A 21,060-nucleotide genomic window follows, 5' to 3' on the forward strand; every position below is an offset into this window, starting at 1 on the left:
CTTCATTTTTTATATTAGAGGTCTGTTTTTAGCATGTGTGATACATTAGTACTAGCAGTTTTGAAGTCTATTGTAGTTTAGCGCTTATGATCAACAACCCTTAAAAAATATTGGCACTATATAAATACACTAAAGACAGACACATTGGCTATAGAGGTTAAACCAGGAAAATAGTTCAATAAGAAAACTATATTTTGGAGTTTGAAAAACTTTCAAACTAATCTGTTTGCTGGCTTGTATCACTTATTTAAGGAAAACTTCTCCGATTTCTTTTTAAAAATAAAAAAAATAAAAATAAAAAAAATAACACTTTACCCTATTTCATAAGGCAACTAGTATCTTGTGTTTTAAATAAAAAGTACTATGTCTAGTGTATTTCCATCCAGCGTTTAATGGCTGCTTAACAAATGCTATGTCACATTTCAGTCACTCACAGCCTATAATCAGAAAAGTAGTGAGTAGTACTCACTTCTCTAGTCTATTTAGTGAAAGCATTCTACCAGATGCTTGTTGTCCAAAGGGTGAACAGGCCTTTGAAGAGGTTTTGCAATTCATGCAGTGATTATTCCTCAGGCTCCTCTCACCTTATGCAGTAATGCCCCAGTCTTCAGAGATTGTTACTCGTGTCTATACCTTATTAAGAGATACTTCTTGGGCTCTTTCAAGCATTGTCACCAAGGTCCTAAATACTCTTTGTACCTCTAGCTTAGACTTCATGAGAATATTCCCTAACCCCCTTTACACATCTGCAGCAATGTCCCACAGTGGCCTCTAGAGCAGGGGTCTCGAACGAGTAGCTCGTGAGCCACAAGTAGCTCTCAAGCTACACTAAGTAGCTCTCCTGTGTGTAGCCCAGCCTACAAAACCTGAAAAGTTTATATTTAAAAAAAAAACATTTAAACTTGTCTGATGTGGTCAGTATTAAAATGTTAATAAAATGTGTAGCTCTGGATGATTTTCACCAACATAAGAGCCTTTACTGCAAAATAAGGTTGGAGATGCCTGCGCGCATACTGTTCTGTCATACTTCATTTCACCTTATATTCTGGTTGCAATATCCTACATGCCTAAGTGAACAGCAAACAGCAACACCCTGTGAACCAGGTCACGCCTTTACTGGTAATACAGTCAAACACTGACATTTCAGTTAAGTGAGATCCCTCATGGCCTTTCAGCGGCACCCCAAAGATATTTAGTATTTCTGGCACCAATGGAGCTAAGGAGATGGAATTCCGCCAGAATATCGTTGTGACCACGTACAATTTCTTTATCTTGATAAATTCAACTTCTTTTACGAGGGGGCCGAAGCCCCATCTTCCAACCTAATAAGATTCTAAACAGGCTTTACTAAAAGGCAAATTAGGAGGTCTATAATTATTTCACACCAAGGTCCCTCATCTCCCATAGAAGGCACAACCACTTCCCTCCTTCTCTCCACTGTGAGCACTCCCACCCCTTAACTCTGAATCATAATTAATTCACCTTACTCATAAAAACTTCTAATCTCACCATCTTAATAATCAACACTTCCAGTTCCACCCTCCTATTCATATCTTATCCTTGTTCCTCCATCTTAAGCATGAACACTTCAAGCCCCCTGACCTTTCTAGGACTGATCCTAATCTTTCTATTTTAACCAAGAACAATCTGACCTTCTCTGTTCTGTGCATGAATGCTCTTAGTTCATCTGTTCGGATCATAATTCAGATTGCATTGCCATAACCAACAATGCAACCATAAGTAAAGTAAGTGGAATGTCTCCGTTGGCCAGTGCCACATTGAAACACATTTAAAGTAAACTCATATTTTTCATGTGGATCAGTAAACCTTATTGTTAAATGCTCTATGGAGGAGCTCCGTGAATTAGCAGGGGACACTGGTAACATTTACTCAAGAAACTTTTTATCAGTTTTGGAAACTGAGGCAGGAGTTATTTTATAAACATGTGCTTTTTAACCAGAATTCACGATAGATCATCGTGCATATTCTAAATGAAATCAATTCTGCTCTTCCAAAGCAACTTTGTGTGTGTTTGGTGGGAGAGGGGGTGGTGCAGATGGTTTATGCTTGATGCATGCCACTTTTCTTTTATAAATTATATTCTTAGCATTACAATTATGACTGTGATTGATTCGTAGTGACGTAAGTCTTAACCTGAAAAGTCTTTTATTAACCAACCAAAATAGACATTCCAAAAATCGATAACAGATCATTAATCCAATGCTGAAATGTTTTTAAAAAAGGGTGCTTTTTTGTGAGCAAAGAGGGAAGATAAATTATTAATAACACGTAAATTGGAGGGAATTATGGCAAATCAGTAATAAAAACATGTGAATTCATGTGTTGTGTCATTTTCCAAAAGCATTTTCGCTCTAAATGAAGTGGCAACAGGTTTGCAATGTCTCTGTGACATGGCGGATCGGCAGTGAATGTTATATTTTCACAAAAGATTCCTGGGATGTAGGTGGGAGACGTTTGGAGGGAAAATGTCTAAAGAAAACTTAAACAACTCTAAATTTGGTGACTGACCAAAGTTAAAAGCCCTATGATTTTTTGTTTGTTTAAAGACTGAGTATGGAAGTCTGATAAAACACACAACATTAAAATAACTAATAGAAAAAATGAGTGTGCTTAGTTTCAAAGATTCATTATGACCGTTGTTGCTAAAACCAAGGCACAGTGATCAATTACAGATTTGGATCCTTTCGTACATTTAATCACTGTGATCATTAATACCCCAAAACATGGCTAGTCCAAGCTTATAATTAACTCAGAAACTTATCATAATTCTCGAGCCATAAAAAAGGATGGGTTTCCCAAGCTCACTGCTTACCCCAGAACACGGATGTTGGTCTCAAATACAGAGACTACAACATCATTGTCGAGCCGCACATCTAGCACCACCTTATGCACGGCTTCTTCAAACTCATCCAACTTATTCAGCACCTATAAAACAAGACAGAAGCCAAGGCACTTAAAGAGAAATCAGGAATTAAACTAAGGAGGCAGATCATCAAATGCAGACAAGAGGGTGAGACAAGACTGGAATAGAACTGAACCCAGGCCACGGGCCTGGTATAACTAGATCACAGCAGAAGAATCAAGAATAGTACAGGGCTTGGGGGAATACTCGAGAGAGCACTCATAGAAATCAAAGAAGGTGTCAGAAATCAAGGAGCGGAATGCATAGAAACAAACCACACGACTGATGGGATAAGAAAAGCAACTGTGAGCGAACCAGCATCTGTTTCTAAAAGGTGTTTTAAGACAAACATGCATGCAACAGGGAACTAAATGGAGCAATAGAAAGACCGAGGACGGAACCAGCAAAGGGACTGAAAAAGTGTATAGAGTGATTGAGAGAACACAGGGACACAGTCCGGTGCATTGTACACCAAGATACTAAAGGCCCCATTATGAGTTTGGTGGATGGAAAACTCTGTCCGCCAAACTCCTGACAGGGTGGCTGCCGCCTATGCGGCGACCTCCCCACCGAAGCTATTATGAGTTTCCTGCTAGTTTCCTAAGTTTCCACCTGATGGCTTATCGGGAAACAGGCTACAGCATTGTCTCCGGCTCGTAATCGAGCCGGCAGCAAAACTGTAGTGAGCAGGGTGCACGAGCACCCTCGCAATGTTCACTGTTTGCAAAGCAGACAGTGAACATAGTGAGGGTGCTGGGCAGTGGGGGGCCCACACTGCCCATGCCAAGTGAATGGGCAGTGCATGGGCCCACCTGTGACTCCCTGAAACTGTTCTCTGCCAGCACTGTTGTAATGCAGTGGTCGGAAAGTCCAGACCGCCATTGTGAGTGTAGTCATCAAGAGTAAAAAAAAAAAAATGAGCAGATCCGAAAAATAAAACGACAATGACATGATGGAAAACAACATGGAAAGCAAGCAGCCTAAATTTGGACAAAAGCAGGGTAGCAAGTGAACCAGTAATCAAGCAACAATGATTAATGGTGTCAAAAAACAAAACAATAACACCATGCACCAAGAGTCTAAAAGGAACAGTAAACAGAACTTCATTATGGTTGTGAGTTGGTGGAAGGGACAATGGAATAATATTGGCTAGAATGGGGATGCACTCAAGAAGACAAATTCAGAAGCAAAACAGATTTCAAAGACAACACTAGCGTGGAGTTGTAAGATGAATGGCAACTTACCACCAAGGTATCCAAAGTGTCAATGAGGGTAAGGGAAAACCTAAAAACAAAAACACAAAGAATATCATTCATTGTGATGTTTCATATGTTCATGATGCTGAACTGATTGCCTGGGGCTCCTCATCACTGAGCCACACTTGCAGCAAGTACCTCTTTATTTTGGACATCACTTCAGACCTAAGTATCTCTACTTCTTCAGAAGAGGACTCAATGTACAGCTCTTCCAGTGCTCTGCAACCCCCATCTGCAGCAACTAGCTATTGCAGATTTAGAAGAACAGGTGGCCAGGCCAATGTACCTGAATCTTATCTGGACCACTGTGCTATTCCATAAGTATAATATACATAGCTCTGCCACCGCGCTTATTCACAATCATACACCAGAGTGGAGAGCACTAACAATAAATTCATCCTTTACATCAAGGACTCTGCAGTCCTAGAGCTGGGAGAATGTCTACTTCTTTGCTGTACTGTGAACGGAAGCAGTGTAGAAAGGTAATTCTTCAGAATACTCTTGTATGACTATCTGAAATACTCACTGGCCGAGGACATCATCGATGTCTCCGCGACTTGGCTCTATGCCCCGTACTCGTCCTCTGCAGCTCAGAGGCATCAGCTCATCAGCAGGATATGCATATTTCTGCCACAATATAAATGAACAAACAATTTCATTATTAGGATGTGGAAAAGTAGCATCATGAAAAGGGGTTACAGGTTTTATAAGGCATATATAAACATATATTTATCACAGGAATACAAAACATCATCTTTCTTGGCAAGTTACAACCGGCAAATCACAGTTTGTTTATACGTTTTCAGTAAATGAAATTGGATTTGTGACAAATTAAATTTATTTTGTTCCTTTCACACTCTCTACCCGCGGATTGTTGCACTTAAATAAACTGTCAGGATAATGATGTTTCTTCAGAGATTTTAAATCAGTCACAAGGACTAGATTTCCCAAGACTCTTCCAATATGGATATCTTAGTTTTGACTAAAGAAGGAGACCACTGTCCCTTTTCTCTCAAGGGATGAAAGCCAAAACACTAGAATTTTTCCTCAGGTTTAAAGTTTGCGCACATCACTGCATATATACAGAAAACACAGCTAGCAGTGGGTTAATATGAGATCTACCAAATCTATGCCAGTATGCAGTCCTAGCCACACCTATAAAGCCAGTCTCCTTTCACTACACTGTCTTTTTTTACTGACAATGTCATTCCTTAGCAATAATGAAAGCTGAAGGTGTCTGGGAGGAAATTCTAGAAGGGCATGAAAATTACTCATCGTGTAAACTAGAAAGAGCAAGGGTCTCTGTAATCTAGAAGAAGTATGGGGCTTGCATTGAAAGATGACGACACAAGTATAACATGTGGCAGGCCAATTCCTTCTTGTGGTGCTAGGGCTGCGGCTTGCAAAGCACTTCTTTGTCACTGTTCCATGTGAAGGGTGAGAGTCGGCTATGGTCTGAGCCATGATCCAACTCAGGGTTACCCAAGCTGTGGCTTATCGGCCGTTCGGAGATGTTAGGAGCACGAGATGGGACAGAGAGTGAATCCTCAAGATGTTTGGCCTCCTTCGGCCTAGCAAGAGTGGGTAGAATTTGTTCTTTTAAAAGACTGTGTAGCTTCTGCTCAGGTTGCCAACATTGTTTGCTCCTGCGCTTCTTTCCTCGCTCAAGAGATGTATTTGTACAGTAGTAGACAGTGTCTCTGACAAGGTAAGTGTCTACTAATCATTTCATAATCTCCCATTCTTGCCCATTTTACATAGTTTTTCTTGGCTCACAGCATCTCTGCCTTGTACATGTTGCAATAAGGATTAAAGGGCTTCTTGGATTATTCCCCTTTTAGGTTGAGTCTACCAGACAGCTTAACTGTTTGGTTGCGAAAGTCCAATTGTCAGTTTATTAGTGCTTACAGTTGGCTTAAAGCAAGCCCATCCACTGCTTTTCATTGGTTGAATTACTTTCACTCCCATTTGCTTGCTTCTTATTCCATGGCATGCCTTGTCCATCTTATGTCTGTCCATAGAATAGTTCTTTTACTTGTGTCTTTGCACTGCTCACCATAAGGGAACTAGTTTGTTCTTTTTGCTTAAGCACTCTGCAAGGGGGCATGTATTTTCCAGCTGTCTCCTTTGTGTGTTTCTCTCTCTGTATCTGCATTGGTGTTGCTCTCTCTCACCGTGTGCTTCTCCCCACTTCCGAACTACACTTTGCTCTGCCTTGCCCATGTGCTTCTCTTCCCCCTGCATTCTATGCTTCTCTCTTTTTAGTGCACTTCTCTCTCCATCCTTTGTGCTGCTTATCTCACTCTGTGTCGTCTTCGCCTACACGCACCCCCCCATGCTGCTTCCCGCAAATACTTTTGAAGAAACAAAAATACTTTTTTTCTTTTTAATGATCAGCAATTTTAAAAACAAAAAGTGGCTATTTCATTTTGTAGACATGTGCGTGTATAGTGAGTGGCACCTATGGTCACCTACAAAATGACAAAGCTGTGGCGGCCACATAATAGCTCCCTTTTTAGGTTTTGCCTGCACAGCACTTGGCTGTGGTGAAATTTATGGCAGTCAAAAAAAAAAACGTAAAAGGGAATCGGGGCCTGCTCATTACCTATCACTACTTACCATTGGATGGCTTCCACAAGACTGTTGTTTACTTGATTCTGATTGGTCAGCGCCTCACACTCCTTCCTCTAGGGGCTTCAGGGTCGAGTTTTCAGCGTGTTTCTCCTGTGGAGTTTGGCCCAAGTACAGTTTCCAGTGTGTGGCCAGTGTCCTTCCACTGGCCGCAGACCTTTTCAAGGTACTTTTGATTTTTTTTTGGACATGCCCTCTTGGAGGGTGCCTGTCTCTTCTGTCGTCTCCTACTCCCTCGTCTTGCTTTTGCCACCTTAGCCCCTCCCACTAAGCATTGTTGGTGCTCCCTACCACCTCCCCCTTCCTGCTGTTTCTTCCCACACGTCCCTGGTGTTTGAGGGCCAGGGGTTTAGATTTTTAGTAAACTTTGTGTATGATCTCACCAAATACCCACCCAGTTGCTGAGACCAAGTCATATAGTACGCCAACGTAACGGTACAGCCACATAAGCGAGGTCAGTATACAGCACAGTATAGCAAGGTAAACAGTTATTTAAGATTCACCCGCCCCACTCCTGTGCTAGCGTCCCCAGTATCATACCACAAAACCGTATTTGTCAGGTGAGTGGGGAAACTATTCCAGCTACACCAAGTGCGCATGTATCAGAGGCCTATTTGCCTGGTCTGCTAGCTAGAAGGTTTATTTTAATTTTAACTGTAACATAGTTTAGTAGCATTGCTCTTTAAGACATGGTTTGCGTGAGGTTTTTGTTTTACTTTTCCGAGCTCAAATGATGTGTCTTTGCAGATGTGACCTCAATGTAGATTCTGAATATAGTAATACACTGAATGTAAGAATAGCTGAGTGAGAAATAAATCACCACTTACCTAGCCATCGCTTGAAGTTAACAGAGCAGGGCATGTCCGTTTTTGTCAGACAGAGCACACTTTGTTGACAAACAAGCGCTATGGGTGATAGCTTTACTTGCTGGCATGTGCTTCTTTAATAGAGCTTTAAAACGCATTTGGTTTCCTACCATGACTGCAGCGCGGACCTGTTCAGAATTTTTTTTCTGTGATGTATTTTAATTCTCGCGTTGCTGTTTATGAGTCATTGCCCCACGTCATAAGAATGTGTTCTGTTAGTTTCTTATCTTGCAAGGAGAGCTGGTATAATGATCAGAGTGGGGAACTTGAATGCTGCAAAACGCCAAGTTATTTTCACTTGACACATTTATTTGCACTTGAACATTCCGTGCCACCAACTGCCCATCCTGCCGTCTGACCTCTTTTAATTGGGCCGGCTTTTTGTCAGCCATCAATAAATGTATTCTGAGGCCTGTAGTTTGAAATCTGTATTAAAAGTTTGGAACCTGAAGCCCAAGAATGCAACGTGTTGTTGCCTAGTAGAAGATGCCATCCATGGCTATGGCCGTATGGAAGGTACTGATATATTAATTCTTAGATGGTGTTGCATACTTAACAAATCGAAATGTAGTTATAAAGTATTCAGTGATGCATGGGGTACTGTGATTAAAGTTTTGGGATGGCAAACACTGAAAGACAAGTACACGCGTCTATGGCTTCTCTTTGCTCAGCTTCTCTAGTGACAGTGGGTGTTTTCTATAGACAGTCATCAAAGAAGAAATGTCCATCTTTAGTTATACATGTTCTTCTCCTTGAGTGCCCCATATTTACATGTTTATGCAATGAAAACTTTGTTTTCTCTGCCTCAGCAGCTGACAAGGTAATTAGCCATTGCAGGCAACCATCTCCAGAACCATTTTGATGTGCACAAGCTCATTAAAGCAAAGTGAACAACTCCCAATCTAGTGCAGTTTAAGTCATACTGCACCACAGGGCTGCAGGGAGGGCTTGCAGCTTTCAGGTGCTTTAAAGCCACGACCATGTGACCGCAGTGCACCTTTTTAGGTCGAATACTCAAGCGCTCTGACGTGTTGGAATCTATTTGTGGGCTTTTAACCACGCCCACCACATGCCCATCACTGTCACTCATTCATGGGCTTGCCTTTCAAAAATCCTTTGATGACATTGGTAAATGCTTCAAGTTTGTCCGTCCTTGGGGCGGTATTGTTACCGCCTTGGCCTTCGACCCTGTTACATGGATAATTGCACTTTTGCCGATATGTTTTACAGTGAGCAAACTTCTTTTTCTTTTTGTGTCTCTCCTTCGCACTCATGCACATGGTGCTTTGAATCGGCCCGCTTATGTCAACTGTTTTACTTTTCATTCTCAATGTATGTGGCAAGAAAAGTACAGTTAGGAATTTACAACGCCAATAACTCTAACTCAAGCATTTCCCTAATGCTTTCGAATGATGTGTAGTGCGTGCACCACGTAAGGTTAGTAAAGATGGGGTGTGTTTTCTTAGGGAGGTAGTTTCCTGACCGGAGTAGAAGAGTCTCAATATAGCAGAGAGAGGTATTGGTGGCATTCCCAACTGCCCTACTCCTAGTCATGCATGGGTTCACCGTCAGACAATGATTTGCTTAAAGAGGCACTTCACACATCAGCCTTGGAAAGGTAGCATACACTATCTAGTCTTTCACCTGAAGGGATTTAGCAGGCATTACAGATTCAAAGTCGTATTTAGTTTTACTGCACGAGTGGTCCAAAGTCAGTCTACAATAAGACTGACTCGACAGAGATAATGGATGAATAACTAACTGTAAGCCAGACGTTGTCGGAGCTTTCACTTGTTACCTCAATAATCGTTATGTTTGTGTCAAAAACATAAAATGAGCCGTGCAGAAACATCTATACATTAAGTTAACTCAGTACATGCTTTTTATTTGATACCATATTCACTTTCTGCTCAGTATCTGTTCGTCGACGTGACTGATTGAGATCTCTACCCAGGTCCGGACTGGGCACCCAAAGCAGCCCTGGCACTAACTCCCGCACTTGTCACACTACAGAGCATGAAATCATGACCATAATACATGTAAGACGGCATATGAAACATACGGGAATGAAACATACTTTGACACGTTTTATATAGTGGATACCATTTGGCCGCTTTATTAGTGTGGACAAGCAAGCGTGTGACTGCCCAATGCAGAAATGCATATTGCGAGTCGGTACCGACTCGCAATATGCATTTCAGAATCGCAAATAGGAAGGGGTGTTCCCTTCCTATTTGCGAGTCTGAGTGGTATGCAATACCATTTGCGACCGCGTACGCGGTCGCAAATGGTGTCGCAGTTACCATCCACTTCAAGTGGATGATAACCCACTCGCAAATTGGAAGGGGTCCCCATGGGACCCCTTCCACTTTGTGAATGGACCCCAAAATATTTTTTCAGGGTAGGTAGTGGTCCAAGGGACCACTACCTGCCCTGAAAAAAACCCGAAACGAAAGGTTTCGTTTTTTTTTTAAAGTGCAGCTCGTTTTCCTTTAAGGAAAACGGGCTACACTTAAAAAAAAAAAAACTGCTTTATTGAAAGCAGTCACGAACATGGAGGTCTGCTGACGACAGCAGGCCCCCATGTTTGCGAGTGCCTATACTCGCTATGGGGCCGCAATTTGCGACCCACCTCACGAATATTGATGAGGTGGGTCATTGCGACCCCATAGCGAGTTGCAGTCGGTGTCTGAGACACCGTACTGCATACCAATTTGCGAGTTGCAAATTGCGAGTCGCATGGACTCGCACTTTGCAACTCGCAAATTTTTTATTTGCTACATCTGGCCTCTAGATTCTACCTTTAACAAATTGCACTGAGTGACTGGTGGGCCTTCAAGTCCTGGCCTCCAATTGTCATGCATCTTTTTGTCCTTTGAATTTTTGGCAGTCCCACCTTCCGTTTATTGGAAGGGCTCACTCCGATAGAGTTTGTTTTACCATGTTGTTTATTAGGGGGTAGCATCCAGTTCTTGGAATTAGGCCCAACTCGCTACCTGGCGTGTTCTATGCCCTGCCATCCGACTTGGCGGGTCTGGGCTGTGAGTGCCGTGTTCCGCTTACTCCCCTTACTTGGCCACCTTACACCCTGCCGTGAGGCATCCCCAGGTGTGTGGTTTTTGTTTGCACACCACCTTACTAGGTGTGCTTTCCAATCAATTATCTGGTAAAACCTTGTCTGTCTTACGCCACGCTGCCAGTGAGGCTCACGTCTCCTGGCAGCTCCCCCCTTTGGAGCGTTTTTTTTTTTTTTTGTATTTATTATTCCATGACTGCTGCCAGGTTGGACCAGAAGATGCCCATCCCTTCTTCTGACAAATGTACGCCGTCTGGCGCATAGAGCTCTCGTCGCCTGGGGTGGATCAAGCCATGGCGGATACTTTCCCAACCGTTGAATTTGCAGTACTTGGCGACCGCGATGTTCAGCTTCCTCCTGGAGTTATCTACCGCCTTGACCGATGCTGCCCCACGCCATGTGATTCTGGGGATTGTCTCTGGCCAGATGATGGTGGTTGTCCCAAAGAGCCTAGCAAGGCTCCAGAGTGCCTCCCTGATGTCGTTGAGGAGAACTTTTCTTCCCAACATGGTCAAATCGTTCCCGCCCAGGTGCATGATTATCATATCCGGGTGTCTTTGCGTGGATTCTAATATTTTTTGCACAGTCGGTTGGAGCTGCGCCTATTTCATTCCTGGAAAACCCCACCATCTGATAGTGGCTGCTGGTCTGTCCCTTGCGCTGAACTTCTTGTTTTGCTTCCACCATGCTTGTAGCCTGGATATGAATGAGTGCCCTGTAATCCATGTAAGCTTGGGGGGTGCGACTGCCACTGAAAAGACAAGATACCGTCACAATAGGTGTGGGCGAATGTATCCCTTGTACGCTTTGGACTGCCATCTGCCAACTGCTTTCATTGCGTTTGCCTCTAAGCCTAGAGTGGCGGCTGTGGTAGCTGCCCTGATGCGGAATGAGTGGCCACTAAAAACTGATGGGAGCAGGCCTCCCCTCCCTATAGCTTTCCGCATGACTGCAGTGAATTGGAACCTGCTCAGGTGATCCCCGTTGGCGTGTCTGAACAGGGGGCCTGGACCAGCAGGGCGTGCCTGCACATACTCTCTTATGCTGCACACGGGACAATACTTTGCCTGGTTTATGCATTTTAGTATGATGTGAGTGCCCCGGGCCAGTTGGTCTGTTTTGGATCGGCTCAGTGTTAAGCGTACCTCATCCGGCTCTAAATGGCAGTCCTCTATTTGCAAGCAGGTGTTGCCCCCGGAAGTCTTGGCTGATGCCACTAGCTCACCCACTCTGAATGCCCCGGAGAAGGCAGTGGTAAAGGATGCTTTAAAAACTAGATGCTTGTGCCGGCTCTCCGTTACGTGTTGCAGAGAATCTATTAACAGGGTTAGTTTGTTGAAATCAATGGGATGTCTGGTGTCTTCTCTGTGTCCCTCTTGGCGTTTCCAGCCTTTCATTGCCGTTTTGATGTAATGCGAGGCGGTGGGATCGGTGCCCATTTGTAGCTTTGAGTAGCGGGAAACTGCCGCCAAGTGTGCCTGCGCCCAGGATTTTGTTTTTCCCTGTTTAAATGCCCACATAATTAAATGCTCAGCTGCAAGCCTGATTGCTGCTGGGTCGGTTAAAGACTCTAAGCCCCCAATCTCCATGAAAACCTTGGCGTACTTGTTGTATCTCCGCTGTGTCTCTGGCGAGAAGGCGCTCTGCACTAATATGGACAAGTCTGTTCCGCCAGGTCCCATAGCTCTACTGGGAAAGTTGTCATCATGTTGCTTGCTTCCGGGGCGAGCTTTCTGAATCTGTCCATCTGGGAATGAGAAAGGGCGTCTGTCCGTGAGTTCTTTGTGCCCTGAACATGTCTGGCCCTGATGTCCAGGTTGTTTTTTAACTGTATGTATACTAGCCGCCTAAGTAACCTTAGTGTGTTGGGGCATGGTTGGAGACGCAGTCGAAATCCTCCGGTGGTCTCAGAGAAGGCTTGGCCGGGGGGGGGGGGGGGGGGTTGCGTCACCCCCTAGTTGGGGCGCGCCTTCCACAAAACCGGTTTAATCGGTCCCTTCCGGGCCAAGGCAGCTGTTAAGGCGCCTGCCCTCTATGCCCTCTGCGGGGGCGGCCTTTGCACTTTCGTCAGACCAGCCCCTGGGTGTGGCAGAGGGGAGAGGGAGGGTGGGGCTGGGTGCGAGTGCAAAGCACTGCTGCTTTCGTTTCTGGGGGGCGATATTGCGGCACAGCTGCAAAACCGCCCCCCAGTAATAAAACTGGCCCCCACTGCTGCAAAACCGCCCCCCACCCTTACAGCCTCCCGGGACAACGCCCGATACCCGCTACGGCCAGCACAGCCCGGTCTCTACCATTCGATCTAAAGTAAGTTCTAGTAATGTCTCCAAACAACTGATTGATGTAAATTTTGGACTTCGAACATACACGTTTCAACGTTTATCTGATGGTAGCCGGAAATGAGCGAACTATGAAGAAAAGAATCTCCCACTTTTTTGTGTGCAAGTGAGTGTGGCTGATTTGTCACTATGTGGAAATCAGCGGTAACAATGCTAGAAATGATCAGCGCCTCATCAGGGGTGGTAAGTGCTAAACAAATGCAATAACAATACAATGTCTCCTTATTAGGGTGAGGCAAGGCCATACCTTGTTGCTATGCAATAGGCAGGGCCACTGGAATAATTCAAGTTTGTGACCGAGTACAGTTTCCTGTCAGTAGCCGTCTCTTTCCAGCTGGCCATAGTCGCATTCCAGGTATTTTTTTAACTTTTGGACATGCCCTCTTCAAGAGTACATGTCCCACTTATTTGTCAGCATTGGCCGCGTCCCAGCGTTTTTTTGTTTTACTTTAAGCCATGGTGCGTAGCCCCCAAGCTGCTGTGCGACGTAAAAACGTTGACAAAACCAATAGATTTCACATAGGGGAAACCTATTGCCTTTGCCAATGCTTGTTTCTTATCTATTAGCCACACCAAGGATGACATAAAGGATTGCTCAAAAGCAATGGCAAACCCAATCCACCCATCTCCAAGGCATCCCCAATGGCTTTAACAATCATCGTTTATTATGTACATGCGCACAGCACCGCCACTTCTTCATCACAGCCTGACCCTGTGCCCCAAGGCAGGTCATGATGCGAGCACCTCTGGTTATACAGACACCAATCGACTTCCTAGATCACAACAAATGCAACCTTCTGCCAGCCGTGTAGCGTGTTAACCTTCCGAAAATCCACAATGGAGAAGAAAGCACTATTATATAAATGCTACAATGCAATGTAACAGATTAAGACCCATATTTCTGATCTTGAATAAATGAAAGGCTGAATCGGGTCTGACAGAGTCGAACCAGCGTTCTGCAGGCCCTACATGTATCTCTGCCGCAGGTGTGTTAACCAGCTGCACTATGTCACCGACTAAATACAAGGCTGTAAAAAGAAAACTGGCTCTTCTGTTTGGTCAGTGTCAGTGTTTAGCTTCAGGCAGGTGGGGGGTGTTGCACAATCACAACGGGCCCAGCTGCTTGAGGGGCTAATGCCTGGCAGCGAGGGGGATTGCATCGAGGTTGCATGCCGTCCTGTCTCCAAAGCATCAGGTCCGACACGCATTGTTCGCACGACTAAAGTATTCCCACTGTGCCAAGGCCCTGCTCTTCCATCGGTGCACGTGCTGCCCCCTGGCTGCTCCGCTGAGAATCTGGACAAGGTAATGAGGCTTCCCGAGGGAGCCTCTGGGCAGCTTTCCTTTCTTCACGGTTTCCATCTATTACATCACCTCCCATTACGCGGGGTAGCGGAAGGGCAGTTCACAACAACAGTCTAAGCTAAAACCACCGTACAGGGCAGCGTGGGACGGTGTGTGGCCGAGGGGCCTACAGCATCTGGACGGCGTGGCAGAGGTTCGAGAGCAGCCTACAAAGGTGTGCCTCTGTTCACACCTCGTTTGCACCAGCGGGCTTTGAGTTGCGCATGTGCAGCCCAGAACCGCATACCGACCAACATTCTGGAACCAAAAATAGGTAGGATTTCAAGTTTTAAAACCTAGAATTGACACAATAATAACATCACAAAAAAATTACATCAGACAACCTGTGCCCCGAGGACGGTGACACAGAAATCCTTGCATACTATGAGGCCCAGATCGGAGAAAAGGGATTGTGGGTTCTGACCCAGAGAGCACAAGGAGAAAAATAAATACATGGCACGACATAAACAAGGGACAATTGTGTGCTGTGGCCAGTTTTAACCCCCTTAGCACATCTCCTTTAGAATTTCATAAATGTTTATTGCTTTACAAACTAAAGACATGTTAAAATACTATACAATTTACATGGTGGTGTGTGGAAACAGTTGCTTGTAGAGGTCTAATTTAAGTGTAGAAGCATGTACTTTACCATGTAGGTAAACAGCATCGAGCATTATGTTACCTTTAGTGGACAGAAGTATATAGTTCTGACAGAGACCTCCAGCAAAAGATTCCTCACCTTTTTAATATCCTACAGGCATCAAACTGCTTCTGCATGTTGGAAGGTGGCGCCTTGTGGATGCACTCAGATGCTATTCCGCTCCATAAATGGCATGTAGGGCCTATATAGGGTCCACTCCTATGTACAGATGTCAGTTCCTTTCTTTTTGTACCTCCAGATGCAGACCTGGAGCTTCTCTCATCTCTCAGAGACTGCCATTCTCAATTTTTCTTCAAATTTTCTGGAGTGAGGGATGTCACTCCCTAAGACGACAGATTTTAAGCCCTGTAAGGACTCTTGCAAGCAGATTTCATGACAGACCCCCACCAGGTTTCTCTGTGGTGTCTAAGGTGGACTAGGACCCCAAGACCTGCGGAGACTGCGTGTTGATGAACCAGAAGCCCATTAGTGAACGGAAGGTAAAACTTTATGTAGCCAAGCACAAGATGACACAGCGCTGGGACTGTTCCAAGATTTGCTGCAATTCACAATCCAAGTCCAAGTTTAGATCCAGTTCTAGCTCCTGAAGTCAATAGAGCCGCTCTAGAGGCCAGTCTTTGTCACACCCCAGGTCCACACAGAAGACCTAAGTCGTCAAACCTGAGTTCTGCTCTTTCACGTCATTACCACTCAGCCAATGAAGCCAGTGGAAAGTGCCTACAGTCCCGTTCACAAAGTTTGCCGATTTCAGAGCAGATTCTGCAGCTGGTGCAACACATCAGAGTTTCTGTGGCATTCAGCTATGCCGTGCTATGCCAGACCGAATAGAGTTTGGCACAGCAATGCTCCAGTTCCTCAGATCTCTACAGATTTTCTCTGGTGCACCTCTGGGGCCCAGGAAGCTGAGAAGCCTTCACCTGGATTACTGACAGCAGGTTTGGCCTCAGAGCTAGCTGAACTACTTCAGTCCTCTGCACCAGCACAGGCAAGTGCCAGGCTTGGGTACACCAACACTGATGCAGACTTCGCTGTCTGAACAGGTGGCCTCAATTGTCCTCTCTGACGCCAGTCTGATTTTGACCAATGTCACAACCAAATTTGACCGAGGTTTCTGCATTCATCTTACTACAAGGGAGACATTATTTACACTTCCTTTTCGGAATGGTCTCTTATAACAATTATGACCAGGGTGGTGAATTCGCTCAGCACTATATCGGTCATAATTGGTATGATAACTTGCTCGGGGGCTAGTGGGCTTAATACTTACCCATACTAAATATCATATTCTACGCAGACACCACCCAGCTCTTTTGTCGTTCTCAGAAGATCCTGCTAACAGAAGAAACAACTTCCACAGGTGCATGACTAGCATCGCCATCTGGAGGAAGGAGAACTGCCTGAAGCTAAACACTGACCAAACAGAAGTGCTGATCTTCGACAACACCACCATCCCTTGGAATGACTCCTGGTGGCCTTCGGACCTAGCACTGTCACCCAAACTGACCAACCACGCCAGAAACCTCTGCATAATCCTGGACAGCAAACTGACCATTAATTACCAGATCAACGCAGTCGCCACAGCCTGCTTTCGCACACTTCGCTTGTTAAGAAAAGTCTACAAATGGCTCCCCCTGGACACCAGGTGTACCGTCATTCAGGCCCCAATCACCAGTCAATTGTACTATGGCAGCACTCTATGGTTGGACCACCACACACCTGCTGCAGAGACCACAAACCATAAGGAATTCAGCTGCCACACTCCTCCTCGACCTCTCCACCCAGGCCCACATCACCCCCACCTCAGAAAACTCCACTGGCTCCCCATGCAGAAGAGATGCCAGTTCAGGCTGATGATACACGCCTACAAAGCATTGCACAACCAAGGACCAGCCTACAACAACTGTCACTTGAACTTCCACCACTCTACCAGACAACTACGTTCCGCCTCCCTCTCACTCACCCGCAACCACCAAAGAAACATTTAAGGATGCTTCTTCTCCTCCCTTGTGGTAAAATCCTAGAATGACCTCCCTCTGTAGCTATGGACCTCCATCTCTCTACTGGAATTCAGAGAGCACCCAAGAACTGGCTGTTCAACTGAGTCAACTGAACCATCAAGACCCGCAAGCACCTACCTGGATACTCTCTCGGGGTGATTAGTCTCACTATATATATCCACTTGATTGATATCTCACAGCTAGTCAGGCATGTAGAATATTTGCACTAGGGACCTTGGATGCCTGCTGGGGACAATAGCATTCTAGAGCATGTACCGCTAAATGGGGCACCTGCCTGGACCCAGTGAAACCTGCTAGCCAATGCAATTTAGCTGTTGCAGTGAGAAGTGCAGATACTCGGTCTCTCAAAATAAAAAAAGTGCCGGTACTCAGTACCGGACAGTTTAAAGCACTGGTACAAGTGCAATAGAGTTGCATTTGCAGGGATTGAGAGACAGAGTCATTGCGTTAGATTTCCAAAAGACTCGTATGAGGTTACTGAATCAGCATAGCAAGATCTGGTACATGGCAAGTTGACAAGTTCACACCGTATTTCTCCAACACTGGATACATGGTATGTTGATATGGAAAAAGGAATACCACAAAGTGCAATGTTTATTTTTTCATGGCAACGTATAGCAAAACACAAATCTTTCAGTACACGGCAGAGTTTTTAGCAGGAAAGACCCACACAAGTGTCAAAAGACTCTTTTTTCTGTGTTCAGTCTGTCAAAAAAATCCAACTACACATGTTCAACATCTGCCTAAAAAAAAGAAAAAAATGCAGACCACTTTCACCTCTTCTGGAGTAATATTATGCTGGAATCACCAAGAACTGCCTAAGGAAGGACAAGGAGTGCACATGTAGGTAGTAATAAACAAATGCCTTTTATGGTGATGACGGGTTATTCAACATATCTCGGTTTACAAAGTCCATGACAAAAATGTGGAGTGATTGCTAGAACAGGTATTGGGAAATCTCTTTAATGGAGCCACGCTCAGAAGGGCACTTTAAAAGCAATGTGTCACTTGGAACTTTACACAGCTCCCAGACTACATCATATTCTTGTGGCCCAATAGTATCTCATGTTCTCAATCAAACTCGCCCGTCCATGGGCAGTGGTAATGTGTGTAGGAATGGTACAGCACTGCTAGAATTTAACAAGCATTAATATACATATGACCTAATGGATAAAAGCCCCTATTAGAGTGTGCCTAGCAGAGACTTTGACAGAATGTTTATGAGAGAAGTCTTTAGACCTAGAGCCCGAAGAGCTATAATCTTTAAAAAATGACACCTCTGACAGGAATTCAAATGTACTTACAGGTCCACAAACATCTTAACGTGTTTACTGAAGTAAAACGTTATAAGCTGGCTTTCATGCCACTAGAGCTCGCTATCAAGAGACAGATTACGCTGCAAGTTAAACCCGTTACCCTGCAACACAAATACAATCAAGGTGTGTCTCTGATGATGTTTAGATAGTTCATGGAATGCATGAATACCATAGCTTTCGGTAGTGCTGGAAAGGTTCAGAAGAGCTGGAGAAGGAAACCTGCCTTTTCAATTTTCCCTTGTCTTTACCGTAGGAGAGCCCCTCTTGTAAAGTGTAGGGAAAATTAAACTCGAAAATAAATACCTTAGTATTTTTATGTTCATGTAGGGTGCTGGGTTATGGTTGCAGTGCCCCCCCACGCGCTTTTTGCCTAGTTTTTAGATGCAACTTTAACTGAACTGCACTGGGTTTCTGCTAACCAGGTCCCCAGTGCCAGTGTTCCTTCCCTAAAACAAGGCACCTGGTCACTTGATCCCCAAGCGAATAGACCCTTCAGCCCCCTGTAAGTCCCTAATAAAAAGTACCCCTGGTGCCTATGGCATGGATACTGAATAGGGTCCTCAGAGCTGCAGCACAACTTGTGCCACTCTGAAGTAACCAGCACCAACCTTATGCAGAATGCCATTGCACGTTGCATGAGAAGGGGCTCCCAAAATTGAAAACACGACATGGCACACAGCTGGTGTGCCATGTCCCCTAACACTTCATATAATATATCTAAGTCACCCCTCTAGCAGGCCTTACAGCCCTAAGGCACGGTGTATTATATTACATGGGAGGGCACTATGTCTTGTTGATTCTCAGACATAGAAAGTGAACAGGGAAGCCATTTTAAACGCATGTGCTGGACACTGGTCACTCAGAGTTCCCCAGCTACATGATGGCTTCACTGAAGATAGGGATGTTTGGTATCAAACATCGCATATTGGTGAACTCACAGTGATGCCAGTGTTGTACTTACCAATACATGCAACCATAGGGCACCTTATTGGTGCCCCATGAAAACCTACAAGCTACTATTATGTCAACTGACTGCTCCTCACCTGTTCAGCCACGTTTGTGACCCATTACGGTGAGAGCCAGTGCTCTCGGGGTCTAGAGACAAAAGCCTGCATGGGTGGGGGTGTTGACAACTGCTCCAGGCAGCATGGACATTCCGGGCGGGAAGCTTCAAAAGGCCTAGCCGCCTTTGTGATGTGACCCAGTCTCTCCAAAGGGTAATGACCCCCCCCCCCGTCCTGACCACACTTTTGGTGGCACGATAGGCAGGAAAATTAGGCAGATTGGGCGGTGTGCCCAATTCATGACAGTGCCACCCCTAAGACACCACTTTTTAAACTCCTCCATCTTGGTATGGAAAGAATTAGGCCGCTAGGGTCCGGGTTATGCCCACTTCCCAACAGAAGATGTCATAGAAAGGGTGTAATCACCCTAAAGGTGGTCATCCCATTGGCTGCTACCTGGCACTCCCTGTAACGCCCCTAAAATGAGTATTTAGGTGGCACCCCTGAACCTCAGAACTCAGATTTTGACGCCCTAAGAGGAAAAGGACAAAGAAGAGATGCACCTGCAAGAAGCAGCTGGCCCGGTACCAACCCCGCTGGGCAGCCTGCACTATTCGACGGACTGTGCACCAGGAGACTCCTTGTCCTGCAGCTAAACCTCCAGAAACCTGGAAGGACAGCCTGCCTTTGAAAAAGACATAAGTCTCCCATGAGCAGCGGACCTGCTCCCCAATAACTCTACAAAAACGACTCTGCAGCCTTCAGAACTGCAAAAAACGACACCTGAAGACAGCACTTCACCCGCCTTTACTGACCAGAGTGGGAGTGGACCTCTGGTGCCAGCCGGGTCCCCCAGCTGTCCAGAGTCCGAGTCCATCATGGTTTCACCTCTCCTATACTCCCTGAAGTCGCCTCAGCACACAGGCCCCCTCTCCCGAAGCCTCTGTGGTGAGAGAAACCTGACACCTAAAGCAACCACTGCATCGGTTGCCATTGCCCCAGCTGAAGTGGACCCCTGGTGTCACCGACGTTCCCCTGCTCTCTTGGGCTTGAGTACAGTGTGGTTTCAGTCCTCCTGGACTACCAGACGATGCCTGCAGCCTCAGACCATTGGACCCCAACCCCAAGTGCTCCTAGACAAAGAAAACGGATGCCAAAAGACACACCTGCATCTGTCAGCCCTGGTGAAGAGGACCAAAGGTACAACTAAGTCCAGAGAACCACACGTTTGCAACTTACCTGTTGGTCGCCCCTGAATGGCCCCCCAGCCACAGCCTGCAGCCAAAATTCACAAAGATCAATCCCCATTGAAATACACTGGGCATCCAACGCGTACTGCACCTGGCCATCCCAGTGCTGCCCGAAGTGACCTGTTGGTGTAGTCATGACCCATGTCCAGTACTCACCTTAAGTATACAAGATTGGTCCCGTTCGTTTTTGTAAAGTGCTTGTTTGCTTAATGCATTTTCCTCCTACAGCATAATATTGAAGAACTCTGAAACTGAACTACAGGCCTGATTACGACTTTGGCAAATAGGATACTCCGTCACAAACGTGACGGATATCCTGTGCGACCTTGGATTTATTCTTTGAATGTGCGTCTCATTTACTCCCTCTCTGAGTACAACA

The 21,060-nt window shown here is 45.3% G+C and overlaps 1 protein-coding gene across 1 annotated transcript in view; it reads right to left on the reverse strand.

The window, feature by feature from the left end:
• Positions 1-21,060, reverse strand: part of LOC138301236 (ER degradation-enhancing alpha-mannosidase-like protein 3) — a 252,313-nt gene that overhangs the window by 203,901 nt on the left and 27,352 nt on the right. Inside the window, exons 3-5 of the mRNA XM_069241496.1 lie at positions 4,706-4,806; positions 4,168-4,207; positions 2,834-2,946 (exon numbers count right to left, since the gene is read on the reverse strand). Coding sequence (XP_069097597.1) covers positions 2,834-2,946; positions 4,168-4,207; positions 4,706-4,806 — 254 coding nt within the window. The remainder of the gene's footprint in view (positions 1-2,833; positions 2,947-4,167; positions 4,208-4,705; positions 4,807-21,060) is intronic.

This window comes from Pleurodeles waltl, chromosome 6 (assembly GCF_031143425.1).
Source record: "Pleurodeles waltl isolate 20211129_DDA chromosome 6, aPleWal1.hap1.20221129, whole genome shotgun sequence".
Classification (NCBI taxonomy): Eukaryota; Metazoa; Chordata; class Amphibia; order Caudata; family Salamandridae; genus Pleurodeles; species Pleurodeles waltl.